Source organism: Pundamilia nyererei, unplaced genomic scaffold (assembly GCF_000239375.1).
Source record: "Pundamilia nyererei isolate P.nyererei 1_Seehausen unplaced genomic scaffold, PunNye1.0 scaffold00369, whole genome shotgun sequence".
In the NCBI taxonomy this organism is placed as follows: domain Eukaryota; kingdom Metazoa; phylum Chordata; class Actinopteri; order Cichliformes; family Cichlidae; genus Pundamilia; species Pundamilia nyererei.
In genome coordinates this window covers 252,025-273,626 of record NW_005187770.1, presented here as the reverse complement: position 1 = coordinate 273,626, position 21,602 = coordinate 252,025, and the positions used below count along the sequence as shown (strand labels likewise).

Here is a 21,602-nt window from a genome sequence, read left to right as displayed (position 1 = left end):
GAGTTGGGAGTGAGAACGTGTTGTTCAGACACGTGACAATCATGGCACAAGTGCAGGATCAAGTGAAAAAATCCTTAGTTGCACAGACCCAGAGACCGGTCCATGACAATCAGCCATTTGGTGAACATCGGTCATGAGGGAAAAATGTGTAATCCCCAACAGATTACAGATAGTAGACTTTGTCTACTATGTCAAGCAAAATATGTAAGCCTGTATAATTTAACTTTCATCTACTTGTATAGAGTCGGCATGATCCCTGACAGTTTTACCAGGTACTAAAAGAAAGTACCGAGTAGGTACTAATAGAAAGTGGCTTATGTTTGTGGTATTCTCCAACTGTCTTTTTTTTTTTAATTAACATTTCTGAAAAGGGTGAAACTTATCTTTCATAAATGGTGGGCCATTTATATGGATACACCGTAATAACATGGGAATGGTTGGTGATATTAAAGTCCTGTTTGTGGCACATTAGTATACGTGAGGGGGCAAACTCCCCAAGATGGGTGGTGACCATGGTGACCATTTAGAAGTCGGCCATCTTGGATACAACTTTTGTTTTTCCAATAGGGAGAGGGCCATGTGACACATCAAACTTATTGGTAATGTCACAAGAAAAACAATGGTGTGCTTGGTTTCAACGTAACTTTATTCTTTGTTATGTTATTACGGTGTATCCATATAAATGGCCCACCCTGTACATCTTATTCCCCGTGAGGTTTTGGTAGGTTTTCTCCTGGTTCCTGTTTTTTCTGTCACCCTAAAGTGCTCACAGCTGTGGTGACATAATGGTGATTTCCAAATTCTAAACTCGCCGATGCTGAATCACTTTAAATGACATTAAAGTGACTCAGCAATAGACATTTAATAGGCATTTTATTTATTTCTATGTATATATATGATTTTTTACATAGCATGGCATTTGGAATTTTGCTTGGTTAGCTGCTTTTTAAGGTGTATTTTTATTTCTTTACTTTATCTAATTTTCACCCTATTGACCTACTTTGTTATGTCATTTTCTAGATCATTGAGACACTTTAGGCTATGATTAAATTTTTTTATAGCTTCTGTTTGATATTTCGGCTGCTGTAACACAAATGTATTACATTTGGGTTAAATAAAGTTATTTTATATTATTTAAATTGTCTTTTTTTCAGAAAATCTCTTCAAGTCACAAGTTTTATAATGAAAGTGCAGGTAAATGACCTTTGAAACAAACACACACCCGCCCCTCAGGGTCACCAATAAAGTTCAAAGCCCTGCCCTTGTCAAGTGAAAAATGATGTAAACAAAAATCTCAAGTGCAAATTTTAACAGCAGTGCTGCTTACCCAGGAACTCATATGTCACAATAAAGCAATAACAGGACCTCACGGGGGTAGTAGGGAGAGAGAGAGAGAGAGAGAGACAGTAGTGCCCTCCTCCCTACTTCTCTTATCGCGCCTTTCAGACATAAAACCGGGATGAGCACATGTACTAAACAAACCTCTCTAGCTCTGCTAAGCACGCGTTTAGCTCTGCAGTCTGAGTCACTGCAGTTTCCTGGTAAGCCTGCTGCGGTTTGGATATCTGTCCGTAGCTGTTTTCATTGGCGCTTTCCGACTAAAGCAGGTGAGAGATAGTGTCTTTGTTTTGAGTTTTGGTTGCCACGTGTATCTTTTTTTCTATTTTTAAAATCTAAAATCAGCTCTCGCTGAGATGGAAGAGTCTAGAACATGTTTTTATTAACGTGGTATAAAGCAGACATTAAGATTAAACTGTGTTGCTTCTGAGTATATCAGATTAGACTAGAGATGCCCGATAATCAGTACTGCAGGAAGCGTCTACTGCAGAGGCCGGATGCCACAAGCAATTTACATATGAACTTTTGACCTTTACGGTATTTTCAACAAACCAAGCTTCAGTTTTCACATCTTGTGAACTTGTACGGTTGGGTAATGAGTCTTAAAAAACCGAATTCAGTAACAATAATGTAAAAATGTAAATGGTTTTAGAAAAGTTGACATTCCAGATTCCAGAAATATTCCAAACATTAATTGGGAAAATGACAGGAAACCACCCGCTTCATTCATTTACAGTTCTAGATAATTGTAGATAGTTGTTCTCGGGACTTATTGGCTTAAAAGTCAAACAGTGTTTAGGAAAGAGACTTGGGCAAACACAATTAAAAGCCGTATACAGTGTTTTTTTTCTTTTTCAGTGGGTCTGACTCACTTAAAGAAATATCCGAACTTGGTGCTGGGTTTAAGTGAACTGTGTTGCTGCATGTGTTTTAAATTTCTTCAGTTATCTAAACATCTGGTCTTTGTTTTAGCTCTAACATATAGTAATAGTTGAAATACATACTTGATTTTAACTACATAGACATTAAAGCATAGACATTGTTCATATGGCTTTGCTTTGTTGTAGATTCCCAAAATTTAACAGAATACATTCTGAGACAGCAGCACTGAGGAGGCGAGAGTAAATGACCTGTCTGCAGCTTTCATTTCAAGTTCAACTTTAGCAGCAATGAACGTAATATCATAAAGTCACACAAAAGTGCAGCAACAGGATTGTAATATGATTTTTTAAAATCTACTATTGTTAATGTTGATGTAGAATAGGCATTTTTATATGGAAATTAAAAAAATAAGGATTTGTAACAAACCAAATTGCTTCAAATTTGGTTTTAAAAAATGACAAGATATGGTGATATTTGTTATGTAAAAACAAAACCGTTGCCTCAAGAGATGTAAAAGATTAGATTTTTATTAAGAAATGGTATTTACAGCAAAAATGTTCTTCAGTGTTGGGCATACAGGTGGAGACAACTGAAGGATGTCAGACAACGAAGATACGATCGAAATGGGGATAAACGGAGCTTCTAAAGGGTCCGGTTCAAGACAACAGTTGCACGGCGCAACAGTCAGTTTCCACAATATTCACTACAAGGTGAAACAGGGAGGTGGATGTTTTTGCCGAAAGAAGGCCACGACCAAAGACATCCTCATCGACCTCAAGTGAGTAGACTGGTGCATTTAAACTTCGAGGACAACAGACGTTTTATTTTTAAGCTAACAACAACAGGCTACTTGTCATTTTAAACACACTTCTAAAAAATGAGGGCAAAGCTTAGCTGCAATATCTCATCTTCATGCAGCCTAAAAGTACAACATTAGATTAAGACATTTTAAGACTTGATCAAAGTATTAGAAGCCAAATGTAACTAAGGATGGGTACCGGTATCTGGTGCCATGATGGCACCAGTTCTGACATAAACGGTAGTAACCAGACCGAAAAGCAGCGCACATTTCGGTGATTTTTTTCGGTGCTTTTTTTTTCCTGAGATGTGATACACTTCACATTCTAGCTAATCATTTTACGTTTCCAAGGATAGTAGGCGGGTCAAGGTACGTACGTTCTTTTAGAGCAGAGCTACAGATTAAAAATGCCCAAGGCGAAGCGGTCAAAAGTTTGGCTGTACTTCACAGCAAAATATGCAAACTCGGCAGCCTGCAGCAAGTGCTTTAAGCTGATACTGTGCAAAGAAGGTAACTCCTCGAATCTGATGAAACACCCGGCGACACATAGCGGGGTATTTTTAAAGCCGAGAAATGCACCGTACCTACTGCGGGTGTGGTGCCTGTTATCGGACCCGGAGTTAGCAACATCCCCCAAAAACACGAAGAGTACAGTCCTGGCCCCTAGCCCTGCCAGTGTAGCAGAAATGATGACGGATGATGATGGCAGCAGCAGCCGTTCTTCTCTGCGTGAGTAGCTTAATGTTGTTCGTGTGTAATTTACGTTGAGTAGGCTAACCACGTTATTACATTAATGCATGTAAGGTGAACTAGCAAACACCGTCGCAGTTACATGCGGCTGTCTTCTTGTTTGATGGCAGATACTCCCTTCACCCTGGCCAAGAAGGCTAAAATGACCAAAGAAAAATTGGAAAACAGCTAAACATGAGAGGTTTTTGGACAAAGTTTGTGTTATCCATTGTTTAAGCACCGGTTCGAGCACCGGCACCGTTGCAAAAGTACCGGTTTGGCACTGGTATCAGATAAAACCTAAACGATACCCATCCCTAAATGTAACAAAGGCAAATGAAGTCTGGGATTTAGATTTTTCCATGTATATCCCACAATCGGCTAATTATCTATTGGTTTTCAGAACTTTAAGCTTAATTTTGAAAGTTGTGTGGCTGAGGAATGTTTTGATAAAAGGGACGCTGTTCACACATTCATCTTAAAAAAATATTCATCTTTTTTACTGAGGACCTTTGAACACTCACAGGTGTGTTTTTCCCAAATTCTGGTTAATGGTATAACTTGGTTATGAATTGTCCTTGTGTGATGCTCAGTGGGCTATGATGTTACACCATCAGTGAAAGGCTATTGTTTCATCACGGTAAAGGCAAACAAACAAAAATACAGACTTCTTTTTTTAGATAGATTCAGAGGGACGTCCAGTGGATGTTCATAAAAGACACTGAGCAGGTGATGAGGACACATCATTAATGTTCGCAGAATTTTAGTTTCGGTGCAGGCAATGTTTTTTTTTTTTAAAAGCTGAACAAAGAAGCCCAAGTGAAAGATGCCGCTTACCTTCCTTTTTTCAAAATTGTGAGACAACAAATTTCGTAACTTTCCAATCCTGTGTAGTTATTCAGCCATCATAAAAAAATTAACAATGTATTTTAATTAATTTCTAAGTTCACTGCAGTTTTCACACTTTGCAAACCAATCCAATGGGTTCAGTTAGACGATTTTGCAGGCCCATGTTGGACCACGTCTCTACTAATAGAAACATGCAGTCAGGTATTTTAAAGATAAGATAAGATCAGCTTGGGTAATGCATTATTGTTAGAGCACATGTAACCTTGTCTTACATCACACGCTCTAACAATCAGCAGAGTAACATACAGCATGAATAAAAATCGGCAAAATGAGCCCTTTACCCAAGGATATACCACGCAGTCACGTGGTATATATGTGTAGAGGGTGGAAATGCTCAGGTTTTGTCAGGACTTGTGATAATGAAACAGCTTCAAGGAAAAACTGTGGATTTACAACTTGACTAACAGCCTTTTAAGTCATATCTTGTCACCTCACTGTTTCTGTAGTGATGCACTTTGCCTCTTAAAGTTTACCAACCAAACTGCAATAAGCTGGCTTGGATTTACTTTGTCTTACAAGAAATTCCTGTGATGCTACAATGCAAGGCATGCTTTAGCCCTCAGGTGACTGTAAGCATGAGCCCATACTGTGGTAAACTGGTAATGCACAGTCTGCATGTGCAGCTACTGTGTGTTTATTTGTCTACGTGCTGCCAGGAGCCCACCTGGGATGCAAACGTGACACGATCAAGGTTTGCTTGGTTCAAACACTCCCACATGTTGGGAGGCAAAGGAAGGAAGTTTGCTTTGTCGGGAGACTCAGGTTCCTAAGTTTGCCTCTGTGAAACACATACACATACTGTACATACAAAAGCCTGTGAGAAGACAATGACTCTGGGCTTAAACCAACAAACAGGCACGGGTACAGGATGCTGTACTGCCTCAGTTTGTTTGAAACTTTACTTGGCAAGAACGTTGAGGGTGTAAAGGTTACTGAATCAAAGATGCTAAGTATTAACACTTTATAACAGCCAGGATTAATAAATTTAAACTGAGAGTTACTTTAGCACTGAAGCAATGATTAGTAAGAAACTTCTCCAGGTTGTTGACAGTTAAGCTTCTTCAGGTCCTTAAAACAATGCCAGATGAGCCGTGCAGATGATGTTGGAGTTAAAGCTAATAAATGCCAAATAATGTAATAATAATAATTATAATAGTCAAATAATAGTTTCATTAATCTTCTGAGGTCTGAGTCTTTGAGTTTTTGAGAACAACTGAACTTCAGCGGTGTAAGGCCCTATTCACAAAATCTAGAGACCAGTTGCCTATTCCCCTGGTAACCTTTGGTCACTAGAAAAAAATGTTTATTCTCTGACCAATTGGTGAGTGGTTCCTGTCAGTCATTAGGTGAAATCTATCACAAATAGGTGCAGGGTTCTGACAGAAAACCACATCATGATTTGTATTCTAACAAACATTAATGTAGAAGAACTCCAAAAATAAATGAAAGTTGAATCAACGTTGCTGATATTTTCTCAGTGTCTGTTCAACTTTCATTTTGAAACAATTTTTTAGTCATAACTAGACACTGTGAAAATCCTGGCCGCCAAAAGTTATTCAACATTGAAATGTTTGTTAGCTTCGGTCGCTAACCATGCCACAGTCTCATGTTGACGATCGACAAAGACGTCACCTTGTTTGCAAATTGCGATTTGCTTATAGTGAAACTGTGAAAAGTGCAACCTGGAAATGGAGATCATTTACCTTCAAAAATTTGTTAAAGACCATAATTGCTATTCACATGTTTTTTTTTACAAATAGTTGGGTTTTTTTAAATCTTTGTAGGGTCAGGGTAAATGTAGGGTAATGGTAGAGTTAAATCTACTACACCAACACGTATCTGCAGACAAAGCTATGGATTATACTCTGTTATAAAAAAGATCAATGTGTTATTATATATGTAAGTTATGAAAGCTTTAATGGGTCAAAGTGTAGCAGGTGTGTTTGTGTGCGTGTGTGCAGATTTTAATGACTTGTACCTGTGGGATTTTATTGGACATGTGTAATCATTGACAAAGTTGAAGGTCTGTGCTTTCGTTTAACCTGTTTGCATGAGAATAAGGGCTGTATCCTGCTGTGACAGCTCATACTTGAGCGCATTAAAACTGACTTTACCATCATTTATGATTGTGCATTTATAATCAGGCCAGAAACTGACCTGTCTGGGTGTAATGGAAGCTAAATTATCAGCAACGCCATTGTCACGCGGAGAATACACGCAAGGTATTCTGAATTGTGATAAGATTTGGAAAGGAAAACCTAATAAACAAAGGACGAGAGGAAGATATAGAAAGAAGGTAAAGTTAACTAAGCAGGATTTCATCCACCTTTTGTAGTGGAGTCACTTGGATGAGAGATAATAATATTTATAACATTTATATAGCGCTTTTCGAGACCCTCAAAGCGCTTTTACAATTCCACTATTCATCCGCTCTCACATTCACACACTGGTGAGGCAGCTACAGTTGTAGCCACAGCTGCCCTGGGGCAGACTGACAGAAGCGAGGCTGCCATATCGTGCCATCGACCCCTCTGGCCAACACCAGTAGGCGAAGTGTCATTGGATTGATTAGCTAACAAGTCACCTTCTTCTTCAAGCTAATCCATCCATTCACTGTGTCCATTAGAGCAGCTCGGTAGAGCAGTGAACTTACTCTATCTGTGCATTTAATGTCAGACATACGTCAGTATGTGATAAAGAAGTGGAGTTTCAACAGTACACCCTCAGTTTTCTTTTCATTACTAGAATGTTTTTTTTACCCTACACCTAGTGTGTAAAAAAATAAGTCATTTGCAAAGTAGATAGTGAAAGAAAAAAAAGCAAGAATTTTTTTTGATCAATAAAAATTGATCAAATTACTCTGGTGTAGCGTGAGATGCTGTGAGCGAGGTCCTTCACAATTTTGAAAAGACACCCATTGGGCCGTGAGTGAGGCAGAAAGTATGTTTGCATGGGACAGGATACTAATGCTAAAAAGCAGTGAGACTTTTTGTAAGTTAAACAAATAGACACAAGAGTGCAGATTACATGTGAAGGACAAATATACTGTATTTAATTTTTCCCTTTACATTGCATTACATTTTTTGTTTTTGTTTTAATGTTCTTATGTGTTTTGAGTTACTAATGCTACGTTCACACTGCAGGCGAAAGTGCATTTATTTTTTTGATCCTATGCGACCCATATCCGATCATGGTATGACAGTGTGAACAGCACAAATCCAATATTTTCAAATCCGACCTGGGGCGCGGCGGCTTTGAGGGCTCACACTATAGCTGTGTTCTAGTGTGAACAAGCAGACAAAAAAATTGTATTTGATCAAAAAATTGGAATTCAGAGTGGCAAGTTTCTCATTTGCAGGAATCTAAACAACAACAGAGTCATGTTTTCTGCTGAATGAATGACAGGACAGATTCTGAGCAGGAGGAAGTCACCTCCCTGTGTTTCTCAGACTCACTTAAATGACTGAGTGACTAAAAATGAATTTTACTTTTCCAAAACAGTAAATTGCTGACTAATGCCCTGGCAGACACTTTACAGTGTGCCCATGTGGTTTTGGGTTTCAGATGCATGTGGTAAATTTCAATCCCCTTCACTATACTATAGCTATACCAGCAAGAGCAAAAAAAATAAACCCGCATTAGCCTGAAAGGCATGAAGGAGAGAAAGGCGACTATAAGACAGATACATATAAAACTGCTGTGTCATAGTTACAGCTTGAGATTTGCTTAGTGGCAGTTTAAAAAAAAAAGAGGAAGTCTTCATCCCTGTACATGTCAGGGAAAATGCAGAATAAGAATCACAGTGTTACGAAACATCCTCAACCAAACGGCCACTAAAGTTGTAACTTTGCTGGAAAAAGCCCTTTCAGTTCCTCAGAAATACAGCAGCATGACTTCTGTAGTATCACAAAAGTCACTCTAGAGAAAAGCAGAACTCAAACTGCTTCATCATTTCAGAAAAAAAAACCCTGTGAAAACTTTCAGGGAAAAGTAACCCTGGAAGTTACTTTTCAGAGCCTAACCTCTCACTGGGGTCAGACAGGTGTTTTGCAAACCTTTTGAACTGTTTGTTTCATTGAAGGAATTCCAGTGCTTTCCGAAAACAGCGACTCTGATCCTTAAAGTGATATTGGGGTCATTACTGTAATCCTAGGCTAAGCAGCACTGCGAAGATGAAGGTTGGTAGAGAGAAGAGAGGGTGAGTGAGTGGGATGGAGGTCTACAGAAAGTAAATATTTTATTGGGCGATTGGGTTCTTTTTTTATTGTTTTGTTTTTGCTGTTTGCTGTGTTTTTTTTCCTCTTATTTCCCTGAGATTTAGCTGTGGCATACTGCCTGGGATGACTATAATGACCCTGATATCACTGATGACCACAGAGTTTTTGCTTTCAGGATTTTTTGGTTGCCCCAATTCAGAAGAAGATTTTATTATTATTCCTACACAGTAAAAAATATGATCAACATTTAATCTTTATTAGTGATCCATTAAACTTTAGGAATGCAAATTTTCAAGAGCTGTATGCTTCATGCAAATGAAGCTTATTATTTTTATTGCTGATTAATTTCACAGTTACCACAGTGACTTCATTCAACCAAGAGTTCAAATTTAAAAAATAGCGAAAAATAAACATAATAAAGAAAAAAACTGGAAATTTAAAAATATAAGAAGCTGAAACCCTTGAATGTGTCCAAACGTTTCCCGGCTGCTGTTTATGAAATGAATTATTAAAACATTTTTCATGTGAAACTCACATCTACAGATTCACCGCTGATAATATTTTTGTCGCTCTCTCCCTCAGTGGGATCATGAAGCCAGGTCTCAACGCCATTATGGGAGCGACAGGAAGCGGGAAGTCATCGTGAGTGCTGCAAATGTGTTTGTGCAGGGAGAAATCGGGATGTTTTCCATTCATGTTTAGCAAAAATCTGAAGAAAACGTCTTTGTTTGTTAAGAGATGAACAACTGGTGGTCGATGCATCAGTGTAGAGGAAGTATTGTACACATTAACTGCTGGAAACCTAAATGTTTGTGTCTTTGCTGTACACAGAAAGATAAGGTCTTCTTCTATCCAGTACAGTTTGAATATATAAACAATTTTCCTGCCACATGGAAAAGACATTACAGGAAATAAAACAAGAAGGTTTTGCTATTTTTCCGTTCAAACTTCCCGTCTATATTTGTGCCAGCTGATTAGCAAAGACTGCCTATTCTTGCCTTTGCTAATTCAGATGGTGTGTAACAGGAAAGCAACCATCCTTATAGATGGTGTGAGCTGATGTCTGCATAAAGCCTCCTGACTGGGACTCAATTTGTGATTGAATGTTGCCTTTTTGTTTTAGGTTTCTTGATGTTCTGGCAGCTAGAAAGGACCCTGCAGGTCTGTCAGGAGAGGTCCTGATTGACGGAGCCCCTCAGCCCCCAAACTTTAAGTGTCTGTCTGGCTATGTGGTTCAGGTGGGTGAAGCAGGCAGGAAGTTCTACAGGATTTAGCAGAGTTTCCTGGACAGGGCAGGAAGAGATTTCCTGCAACAATAAAACCGGCTTCTTAGGCCAAGTCTGTTTGAGTTGCATAAAGTTAATTGTTTTAGAAATACTGAGGTCATAAGTCACATCTGTGGAAATTAAACTGAGTTAAAAAGATGTCCTTGAAACAAAAATGCATCTGGCAGCAGTAAATGTTTGGTCACTTTCAATGTGTTAGATTTTTTTTCTAAACAGTAGCTTCCTGTCTGCAGGATGACGTGGTGATGGGGACTCTGACGGTCAGAGAAAACTTCACCTTCTCTGCAGCCCTGCGTCTCCCATCAAGCATCAGCCATAGGGAGAAAAAGCAGAAAGTTGACAGACTGATCAAGGAGCTTGGACTGGGCCGAGTGGCCGACTCCAAGGTGAGAAGAAAGAAACTTCAATAAAAATAAAAAAAACCATTTAGTCAAGAAGTGGTACAAAAGAATAATAGAATGCATAAAAAATGACTCTAAAATATAGGAAGGATGAAAGTATCCAAAAGATTAAATAGCGCAAAGAAATGAGCAAAAAACAAAACAAAGACGCATGAGAAGAACTGGAAGATAGATTGAAAGGAAAAAGCCTGAAGTCTGATTGTAGTGTGTTTGTGCAGGTGGGCACTCAGCTGATTCGTGGGATTTCTGGTGGCGAGAGGAAGAGGACAAACATTGGGATGGAGCTGATTATTGACCCGCCTGTCCTCTTCCTGGATGAACCCACCACAGGCCTCGACGCCAGCACGGCCAACTCTGTGCTGCTGCTGCTCAAGAGGTGAAAACACACATATTTTTAGTGCTGATGCCATGAAGATGCCCATCTATATCATGCGGCCACACCTTGAACGTTAACACTGAGTCTGAAGTTATGTCCTTAAATCTATGAAGTAACTGGGCAAGCTAGCTCACAAACATCACTACTGTAAATAGTGATGATTTTGCAGGATACTGATTTTTAAAAATGGCCATTTTTCCAGATCTGCATCAGGAGTTTGGATGAACTGGGCGACGTTATCTATAACTGTATTTTCCAATGTAAAATGTTTTATTAGGGATTAAGTAAGAAGCAAGAAGGACTGATGTAATCATTGCATAGCTGAATTCTGGTTCAATTAGACAACATTCGCTGGGTGAAACATGGAGTCTGTGTTTTTCTGGAGACTGCTAGCTAGCGCTGATTGCTGTTTATTCTAGGAGCAGAGCAGAAGCAACTAGAAAAAGCATTTCCTAGCAAAAATGAAAACTGAAAATTTGAAGATTTTGCCTGAAATGCTTAAAAATGTTAAAAACCTTCAAACCTTAACTTGTTGAATGAGCTTAATTGCATTAGGTTATCAATTAGGTTGCCAGGTTGCCATCCTAAGTGTAAAAAACAACAGTACCAAAACTGAAAATGCTCTAGATAAAACCAAAAGTACAGTGAAAGGTTAGGGTAACCCTAACCAAAAACATGAGTGAGAAGACCAAAGGCTGCCCTAACATGGAAAGAAAGGCAGGCCAAAGGTAACTTCAGTTAGCAAATTGTCAATGTAGGGTGAAAGCCACAAGCTGCAGCCCTCTGCATCATATGTTAGTAGTAATAGTAGTATCACTAAATGAATAACTATAATAAATGAAAAAAAAAATCCATTGAATAAGTTTAACCTAAATAACAGTTTTTTACTGTTATTCCAGGATGGCAAACAATGGTCGCACCATAATCCTCTCCATCCACCAGCCTCGATACACCATCTACCGCCTCTTCGACAGCCTCACCCTGCTAGTCAACGGTCATCAGGTCCCCTTTAAATACTGCTTATTGAAAGACTTAAACATTTTCACTGAGCTAACTTCAAGCTACCTGTGGAGGAAACTGTGACTGACATGTTAATTCTTCTTCTCTCTGTTGTAAAACATGTCAGGTTTATCACGGCCCAGCACGGAGTGCACTGGAGTACTTCTCTGGCATTGGTAAGCACGCCTGATTAACTTTAACCCAACAAGATGCAACACGACAGAAAGGCAATGTTTGTGACTATGTTTTAAAACTGTTTCCTAGGATACATCTGTGAGCCCCACAACAACCCTGCTGACTTCTTCCTGGATGTCATCAACGGAGACTCGACCGCCGTCGTCCTCAACAGTGGGAAAACAGAAGGTGTGTAAGTTTGTTCTGGACAAAAAGACAGCAGTGGAGAAAAAAGATCCTCCGAGGTGTAAGCCATCGTGGTTATAACCTGACCTTGTTTGGAAAATCTCTTAATAATAATAATAATAATAACAATAATGATAATAACTAGAAACATTTGCATTTCCTGCAAAAATGCTGTGTGAATGCCTTGTAGTGGAATCGGAAAACAGCAGAAGAAGGAGAACAATCTTCTGAAAAGAGCTGAAGAAGCTAAAAATTGTGCTGAAAACAGCTAAAAAATCTGGAATTTGTGCTGAAAAGAGGTGAAAGACAAACATTGTGCTAAAAAGGGGTGAAGAAGCTGAAATTTGTACTGAAAAAGTTAAACTATCACCTGAAAGGAAATGTTGCTACAAGCTGGGCTTGAACCCAGGCCGCCTTGTCTCAAGGCAGTTAATCATCTCGCTGAGCCAAACCAGTTCTCAGTATACTGAGACGATATGGAGAAACTGAATAATCTGCTTAAATGAGCAGAAGAGGCTGTAATTTGTGATGAAAAGAGGTGAAAAAGCTTTTTCTTCTGAAAAGCTGTGAATCAGCAGAATTTCTGCAGAAAACAGCTGAAGAAACCGGAAACGTGGCTGAAAAGGGCTGAAACAACTCAAAATTCTGCTGAAAAGTGGTGAAGAAGTTGAAATTTGTGTTGAAAAAAATAAAAAATGTTTAACCGTTAATCGAAAAAAATGTTGCCATAAGCGGGATTTGAACCCCGGCCTCCTGCTCTGAGAACGGCTGCTCATCTCACTGAGCTAAAACAGAGGTACTCCTGCAAGCAAAATCAGTGACCACACTAATATCTCAAAAAGTATAGACGTTATGAGCACCAAAGCCGGCATTAGCAGAAACAGCAGAATAGTTTAAAATTTGAACAATGAAAATTGCACAAAAACTGTGGAAGTAGTTCCACGGCGAAGAACCACGGAGCAACTAGAATAAAGTATAAAGAATAAAAAGAAACAGGCATTCACACAATAATAACAACCATCATAGTCATGATGATTAGGTTACAGAAGAGAAACAACAACATCCAAACACATAGAAGACAAATATTCCTGAAACTTTTTGAGCACTGAGAAGTTTCTTTCATGTGGAAACCAAAACATACGTTTTAACCAGCTGTCCAGCATACAGTGGTTAGGTGAAAGTGGTTGACTTTATTCCCTTTTTTGTTCTCCAAAAAGGTATTACTAATGACTCAAAATACTTACAGAAATGTTTACTATAACTAAAAGTACATTGATTTTAAAATGTTATGAACTCAAATTATGGACAAGCTGCTAGCAGGATGAAGGTGCCCTCTTCTGTCCTACATACATTTTTAGATTCACTGGTCAACCAGGTGTGAAAGTGCTGCAGAAAGATGTGCGTGCAAAATCAAAATTCCCTCAAGTGAACCTGTAACACATGCTGCATTCAGGCTCTGTAGGACACATGACATTATTTAGACTTGATTTGACGTTCGTTTGAATTTGTTTGGGTTAAAATATTTGGCTTGTTTTGAACACTATGCAAGTGACAGCTTAAAAAAAAAAGAAAAAATGCTTTTTAATTTCACATATTTGCAGCTTGCATGTTAGTAATACATCCACACTACTGTAGTTGTAATTGTAAAGTGATTTATCCTGAATCTGTGACATATGCCAGTGATTATATGATTAGAAGTAATAATATAAAACCCTGTTTTTTGTAGACCTGACCAGACCTCTCTTTGTCCAGATCCAGATCAAGAGCTGGATTCAGAATCGATGTCAAAGTCCCGAAGAGGGATTGGGGAGAAACTGGTGGAGGAGTACAGAAACTGTCAACACTTCAAAGAGACCAAAGCAGAGCTGGGTGGGTACCAAAAGAAGGCTTCAGTGTTTATTGATTTTTAATGTTTGTATCTGAAACTGTTACAAAAATATGTTGGGTGACGATAAACAAACCTAGATGGCTACAAAAAAGGTATAGTGAGTACAAATTGGTCAAAAATTCTCCAAATAATTGAATCCCAATGTAAATGAACCACAAAGAGATAATGAATGACTACATTGTCTCAAACTGATGTTGTCTTTATTTTGGTTTTACTGTGAAACTTTGCTGTCCTGTCTTCACAGGACATGTTAATGACTTTAAATGTGAACAGAACACATTAGTTCATACAGACATGAGCATTTGTTTAAATGTAAATTAATTCAAACCGTTGCCACCTTCTGTCTGTCTCAGAGAGGATCGTCCAGGGAAAGAAGGTGGTCACTACTACTCCCTTCAGAACCATCACCTACACCACCGGCTTCTTCACGCAGTTCAGATGGGTTCTCAAGAGGACATTTCGCAACCTCATACTCAACCCGCAGACCTCCATCGCCCAGGTAAGTCTGTGTAAAGTTCACTTTATTTATTCACTTATTTAAAAGAAGAACTGTCCAGTTTGGGGAATGTGTAGCTTCACTGTCTAAGAGGGAAGTAATAAGATCAATATCAATACAGGATTAGTTCATTTATATTGATAAACGTTTGTTACCATAGTGACATTGTGCTGACACAAAGCAGATCTTTGCAAGCTACAATAACTATGTCGCTACTATAATATCACTATGATTCAGAAGCCACCTTAAAGTAATCCTTTTCTCTAGGTCTTCATCAGTCTCTCACATTGTTGTGGGGGTACTTTGTAGTATGTTGGCAGGCATTCGTTTACTTACAAGGTAACACAAAGTAACACAAGGGAGGACAACCAGTACTACATGAACAAATACAAACATTAACTGAGGGATGCCAGGGAACACAACTGAAAATAATCAGGGAAAACAAGACAGAGGAAGAAAAACTGAGCACAAGGCATGTGAGACGAACGACTATGACAAAAAAATTAAGTAAAACCAACAGACGGAAATATGACAGAACACGGGGAACACAGGGGAAGGCTGATAACTGAAACCTGAAATTAGATATAAAAACTCAAGAACAATCCCAGATAACCATGATATTAAGAACAAATGGTAAAATACAGATTATCACTACAGGAGAAAGTCTTTATACTTGAGTATAAAATAAACAATTCAAAAAGTCCAAACATAAGACGCTTTCAGGGCAAGGCAAGATTTAGCTATAGGATAGATGGCCACACATTTGACACTACAGTACTTTGGTATGGCTGTCAGTCCTGTGGCTGTGAAGAGAAAAGCAGCCCTCAGTTGTCTTTTTCAATTCACTTTTACTTTTATAGTGTCAAATCACAACAACCGTCACTTTACATTGTACGGTAAAGGACCTAGAATAATGCAGAGACATCAATTCATCACCCCTCTACCACCATCACTGCACAGTCTGGGACTGACACTGTTGTGAATACTGTGGCATTGTGTTAATGCATATCTGACGTCTCCAGAACAGACAACATATATAACAAGACTTCTAATCAAGTGCATTTGATTAGCAGCTTGTGGGTGATGTTTGTCCTCTTAGTCCTATGGAAGCAGTAAGGGGGCACTTGGTCTTTTACATGACTACATATTTATCTGAAAGTTTTCTTTTTTTTCTCTTCACTGTTATTTTGCCTGCTGTTGAATTTACTCTGGGCTTTTCTGTGGTCACTGCATCACCGCTCATCTCTTCCTGTGTGCACGTGTCATCAGTCAGTGGGAGTTTAGCAGGAGCAGCACCTGGTGTCAATAACTGAAACTGCATCATCAGATCATTTTAAGGAGTTTGGGAAACACACTACCTCCCTGCCTCAAACTCAAGGAATAATGAACTTGCATTGATAACTGTGATAAGTGGTTATAAGTGTCTTTTTAAAAAAAAATCTGTTTAGGTAGCAGTGACAATCCTCCTCGCTCTGGTTGTCGGAGCCCTTTTCTTCAATGTCCAGAATGATTCGAGTGGGATTCAGAACAGGTATTTACTGTAGTACTTTTGTCTTTGTCACATTTGAAAGACAAATGATAAAGATGAACCTGGGATGTGAGATTATTGATGGTGTGGTTGTGTGTCCAGGACTGGTGCGCTGTTCTTCATCGTCGTGAATCAGTGTTTCGGCTCCCTGTCGGCTGCTGAACTCTTCATCGCAGAAAGGAAAATCTTCATGTGGGTCTCACACTCAAGGAACTTTTTTAATTCACTTTGGGGTGAAATGTTTTCATTATATGAGGGTAAAATTCACTCATTCATTCATGTTGAGAATTCATTCATCTTTGCTTTCTTTAAAGATGTGTTCATGAAGTGAAATTGTTGGGACTTGCTTATCATCCAGGGGCCCGAGTCGGTATTCTTTGCAGGAAATGCACATCTTTACTTTCTGTTTTAGTCAGATCAATATGTTCTCCTCTCATTGCCTTCTTCTTTCACAAAATGTAATATTTTAGGTTTAGCCAAAAAAAGAGAAATTGTAATACACACATTCTTTCAGTGCCTTTTTATATCATAATGACAACTATCATCTACTTATTAAAAACACATTATATTTAATGTTTTTTTTCAATTAATAAGGATCAGTAGGATTATTAAGAAGCATTTTAAAAATGGAAAGTTTATGCATTTCCAATCATTTTGTTTTTTTGACATTTGACATTTTTATGCTGATTTTCTTTCTTGCTAATTCAGATTAAATGCTTCTGACAACTTTATTAGTTAAAGGTCTGCAGCAATGGCACTCACCTCTATTTATCATTATGTTTTCACAGATGCTGTTTTTAACACAACGTTTCCTGTATGTCTTCCTCTCTCTCTGCAGTCATGAGTATATCAGCGGTTACTACAGGGTATCGGTCTACTTCCTGTGTAAGATCCTGTCTGACATCATCACGCTGAGGACCATCCCCGCTATCGTCTTCACCTGTGTGGCATACTTCATGGTTGGTAGGTGGAAGACAAGTTGTGCTATCCTGGTGTTTATTCTTTAATTGTATGCAGAGTAGAGCGGATGTGATTGGTAAACCGATGTGTCAGTGTTTCTAATGGTCTGTGTTATGAATGTTGATCTTGATCTGTTTATCCTTTGCATATGTGAAGGAAAAACTGTTAGACTCTGAGATTTTTATATCACAGAAATCAAGGCAAAAAACATATAAAGACGAGGTTGTTTTACACATCAGAGGTTTGTTAGGATTTGTATCATGTGCCGTGTGTGCATCTTTGTTACTATTTATAACCCTGGCACTCTGATTTGTGATTTCGTCTGTGTATGTACAGGTCTGAAGCCGACAGCTGGGGCTGTCTTCTTCTACATGCTCACCGTCGCTCTGTGTGCCTACACCGCCACCTCCATGGCTTTCGCCATCTCTGCTGACCAGACAGTGGTGGCCATCGCTAACATCTTTATGACGATCTCCTGCGTCTTCATGATGGTGATGCACACACATCAGCATACACCTGTGCAAACATTAGTGCATACACACCCAGAGCCTGCATATATGAAGATGGCTGCAGCTTCTGGCTCTGAAAAGATAAGCCAATGTGAAGGTCTCCTAGACCTGCATTTTTTTCTAATGGACAGCAGGGGGCGACGACTCTGTCTGATTGTACAGAAGGTTATGGAAAAGTGACCCTACTTTTGACGTGATTCATGACCCGATAGGTTTGTTTATTGTTTCATGTGAGTCACAAGTGTCCTTCGACTTCACAGGCTGACTAGCCCCATACTTGTTTATTTTTTATTTAAGCTTTATTTGACCCGAAAGTCCCTTTAAATAAAAAAACAAAACAAAAAACCCCAACTCTTTTTACAGCAGGCAAGGAAGAGCGGGCAAAGAAGGCACACTATTACAAAATTACAAATGTAACATAAAATCAAATACAAAATGAATACACACAACTCCATAAGACTCCAAAAGTAAAGAGGAAGGCATAAAAGTGGTCAGCTCAAGGCTTTACTAATCAGTTGAAGACATAATAAATGAATCACGTATTAAATAATAATGGCTTAGTCAATAAGTCCATCAAAAAGTGCAGAATGCAAACTGTGTTTATAACACAGGTAATGGTAATCTCCATCAAAATCCTGCAAACACTTGCATAACCATGATGGGACTGTGCTTGCAAGCATGCACCGGGGTATATTTTCCCTTTTCTGGTTCCACCTTAACATCAGGCTGAGATTCTGACGCACGTTTACAGCAAACTGAATGAAAGCAAATCTCATAATGTCCAGTCATTTGATTATAAAAATATGAATTTACATCAATTTATGAGGAACTCGCTTAGAAAAAACTGACAGTGAGAAGTTAAATATCAGCTTTAGAGAAGTTATAGCTAACACCTTTAATCTTCATGATGGTCAGACAGGTAATGTTAATGTTATTGAAGTTAGACAGAATTTCATAAAGGAATGTATTCCTGTGACATGTAAGACTGACTTAGTTTTATTTCTGGCAGAGGTAAAAGTCTGGGAGCAAGAAAAGAACAGCTATAAAAACACAAATCAATATTTCAACAAATTTTATAAAAGGTCAACAAGTTCAAGGCCTATGTGCTCTGTTTGATCTGTAAAAGGCGGAGAGATCAATACCATGGTTTTGAAATTGGTACTCATCAGGGAAGCGAAAAACCTCTGTAGATGTGGGATCTTCTATGCATACAGGCAGAAAGAAATGAAAACTGAAGGCTAAACCTGAAGTTACCACACAAAGCCTCGCCACTCGCCTCATCTGCTATGTTTCCTTTTCTCCAGATCTTTGCAGGACTGCTAGTGAACATCCCCTCCATCGCCAGCTGGCTCGCGTGGTTAAAGTACTTAAGTATACCCAGATATGGCCTCAGTGTAAGTTCAAACACTGGCAATTACATCTATTTTTAACAGTTTTATTATATCTGCAGCAATTTTATAATCACTTAGAAATCTTCCCTTCCCTTAAGTTAGGCCTGTAACCGACTAAACTGTTAAACTTACTTTAGTTACTTACACCATATTTGAGCTCAGTTGGGCTACACCATGATACACAACATTGCAACATTGTTTTATTAACTAATCATACTTTTTATTCTATTTTATAATGTTTCTCTCTTTTTAGGATCTTTTATCTGGCCGTCTTTATTTACATAAAGTTTTACTGCTTATTTATTTTTTTCCCTGTTGGTTCTTCTCCTGTGGTGCTTACAAGCTATTTTTTTTCTCTTTGACATTTTGTTATTACTTTCAAAATGCATCATTGCATTTAGTTTGTATTGCATTTGGCTCTACCTTTCCTAAAACAACCCCAAAGATGATTTGTGTCTCCAGCTGAAAGGGCGCTATATAGATAAAGTTTGATTGATTGATGTGCTGATTATCAGTTATAAGGTAAGATCAGCTTTTAGAAATAAACCATGATAGTATATGAAGGCATTTGCAAAGATTTAGAAAACCTTTTGACTTGCTGTAGATTTTCACTCCTGTGCAATAATGCTAGCATCACTTTACCTGGAAGAACATTTTATTTTAAAAAAAAAGCAGTTCTTCAGTAGTTTTTACATTTTCCACATGCATACTGTGAGCAGGGTTGGTACTCTGGGTTTAAAAAAACTTTTTCTTCAGATGAAACTCTTGTTGAGTGATGTTTGTTGATTTGTCTGTGAATCTCTCCAGGCTCTGCAGGCTAATGAGTTCACCGGGCTGACATTCTGTGAGAAAATGAATACCACTCTCGACCAACAATAGTAAGCAGCACTGAGACACATGCAAGTTAACATGAAGTGATGAGGTTCACTGTGGGTTCCTAAATGAGATAGAAACAGGCTCATCTGTGAGCACAAAGCCCATAACTACCAAAATAATGCAAAATGTTTAAAAAACAAATTTGTGCTGCAATCAAAATTCAAAATATAAATTTAGAGAATGGGATTAAAAAGGGATTAAAGTTATTAACACAACAGATACATCTAAAATTAAGCCTTAACACAATTCAAGTCCCTTAGAGATGTTGTTTAAATGGATACTAGGCAAAAACATCTTTTGTATCAGGCTGTAAACATGTTTATTTCTGCAATGAAGTTGGACATTTTTACATCAGTCTGTGGGGACTGACTCGTTTATAAAGCCAGTCTCAAGTGGTCATTAGAGGAACTGCAGTTCTGGTGTACCATGAGCAAATTTCTTCTGTAAAGTTGGGAGTCTCTGGGGAATGACTCACCTCTAGTGATATCAGAGCAACTGCAGCTTTTGGTATCTCAGCATATCTCAGCATTTATTTTGTTTTTGAGGAACTTTTGTGCTCTGTTTCCAGCTGTTACTCTGGGGAGAAGGTTCTGGAGGAGCAGGGCGTCGAATACTCCCTCTGGGGAATGTGGCAGAACCACTTGGCCTTGTTTATCATGACGATCTGCTTCCTCATCATAACTTACCTGAAACTGCGCTTCATCAAGAAGTTCACCTAAACACCGCTGACTCCTGACTGTTGGTCGTGGATGTTTTAGTGTTATTTGTTCTTCTCAAGTTCAGGTCTAGTTTTCACGTCATTTATTCAGGTTATTCAGTTTATAAATACAGATCTATAATATTGATTTTTTTTCCTTTCTTTTTTTCTTTTTGTAAATTTTTTATAAAGATTGTTATAAAAACTGATTGTTTGATCACCCCTTATTAACAATGTCATTGCCTCATCAGCTGTATCATAATTTTTGCACTTTAAAGTTCAGCATCACAAATACAAGAATTTCATATTTATAAACTTTGAATTTACATTACGTGTCTGTTTTGCTCATTTTTAAATTTTACAGTGTCAGCAGCAACATTTAGCTGTAAATGTTTGCCTGTAAAAAAAAAATCATACATGAGCTTTGAACCAATTCCTCCTACTGTACCTTCAAAGTTATTATAATTCATTCTGATGGACTCATGAAACAAGTGTTAAACCAGTCAGCTGTAGCAAAAACATTTCAGTCAAAACCCATTGATGGTGGTGCTGGGGGAACTAAGCAACAGGCAGGGACACAAGCCATTTTATTAGGTGCAGTCATACAGCTGCTCAGGTCAAGATTCTTCAAACTGAGCATCAGAATGGAAAGAAATAGGATTTAAGTGACATTGAAAGTGGTGTAGTTGTTTATGCCAGACGGACTGGTCTGATTATTTTAGGAACTGCTGATCTGGGATTTCCCCACGCAAGTATTTACAAGTCTTACTACGAAGCCCCGCAAGGGACATGGAAGAAAAAAAATTACGATGAACTTTTGCGAGATCAAGAAAACCAACTCGGGATCTCGCAAAAGTTGAATCCCAACAATGGCGGCAGCTACTTAGTTGTAATATTACTCTTTCTGGGTCACAAAATAAACTTTTAAGATATTTTGAGGCGTGAATGTAGTTGTGTAAAC

At 38.4% G+C, this 21,602-nt stretch overlaps 1 protein-coding gene across 1 annotated transcript; it reads left to right on the top strand.

Annotated features, from left to right (window-relative positions):
• The first annotated feature begins 1,411 nt into the window (after positions 1–1,411).
• On the top strand, positions 1,412–20,769 carry abcg2a (ATP-binding cassette, sub-family G (WHITE), member 2a). Its single transcript, XM_005752636.1, has 18 exons — positions 1,412–1,607; positions 2,786–2,998; positions 9,457–9,516; positions 9,998–10,112; positions 10,394–10,546; positions 10,780–10,937; positions 11,837–11,939; positions 12,064–12,112; positions 12,201–12,299; positions 14,049–14,165; positions 14,538–14,683; positions 16,129–16,211; positions 16,311–16,400; positions 17,047–17,171; positions 17,505–17,659; positions 18,982–19,071; positions 19,876–19,946; positions 20,513–20,769. Exons 2-18 carry the CDS (start codon positions 2,817–2,819, stop codon positions 20,661–20,663), a joined length of 1,947 nt encoding a protein of 648 aa, XP_005752693.1. The 5' UTR covers positions 1,412–1,607; positions 2,786–2,816; the 3' UTR covers positions 20,664–20,769.
• The last annotated feature ends 833 nt before the right edge of the window (positions 20,770–21,602 follow it).

Excerpts from the sequence above, each read along its gene's own strand:
- abcg2a (XM_005752636.1), top strand. The coding sequence starts at position 2,817 with ATGTCAGACAACGAAGATACGATCGAAATGGGGATAAACGGAGCTTCT. Across the intron at positions 11,940-12,063 it reads TGCTAGTCAACGGTCATCAG|GTTTATCACGGCCCAGCACG; the intron begins GTCCCCTTTAAA and ends AAAACATGTCAG. Across the intron at positions 19,072-19,875 it reads TACCCAGATATGGCCTCAGT|GCTCTGCAGGCTAATGAGTT; the intron begins GTAAGTTCAAAC and ends GAATCTCTCCAG.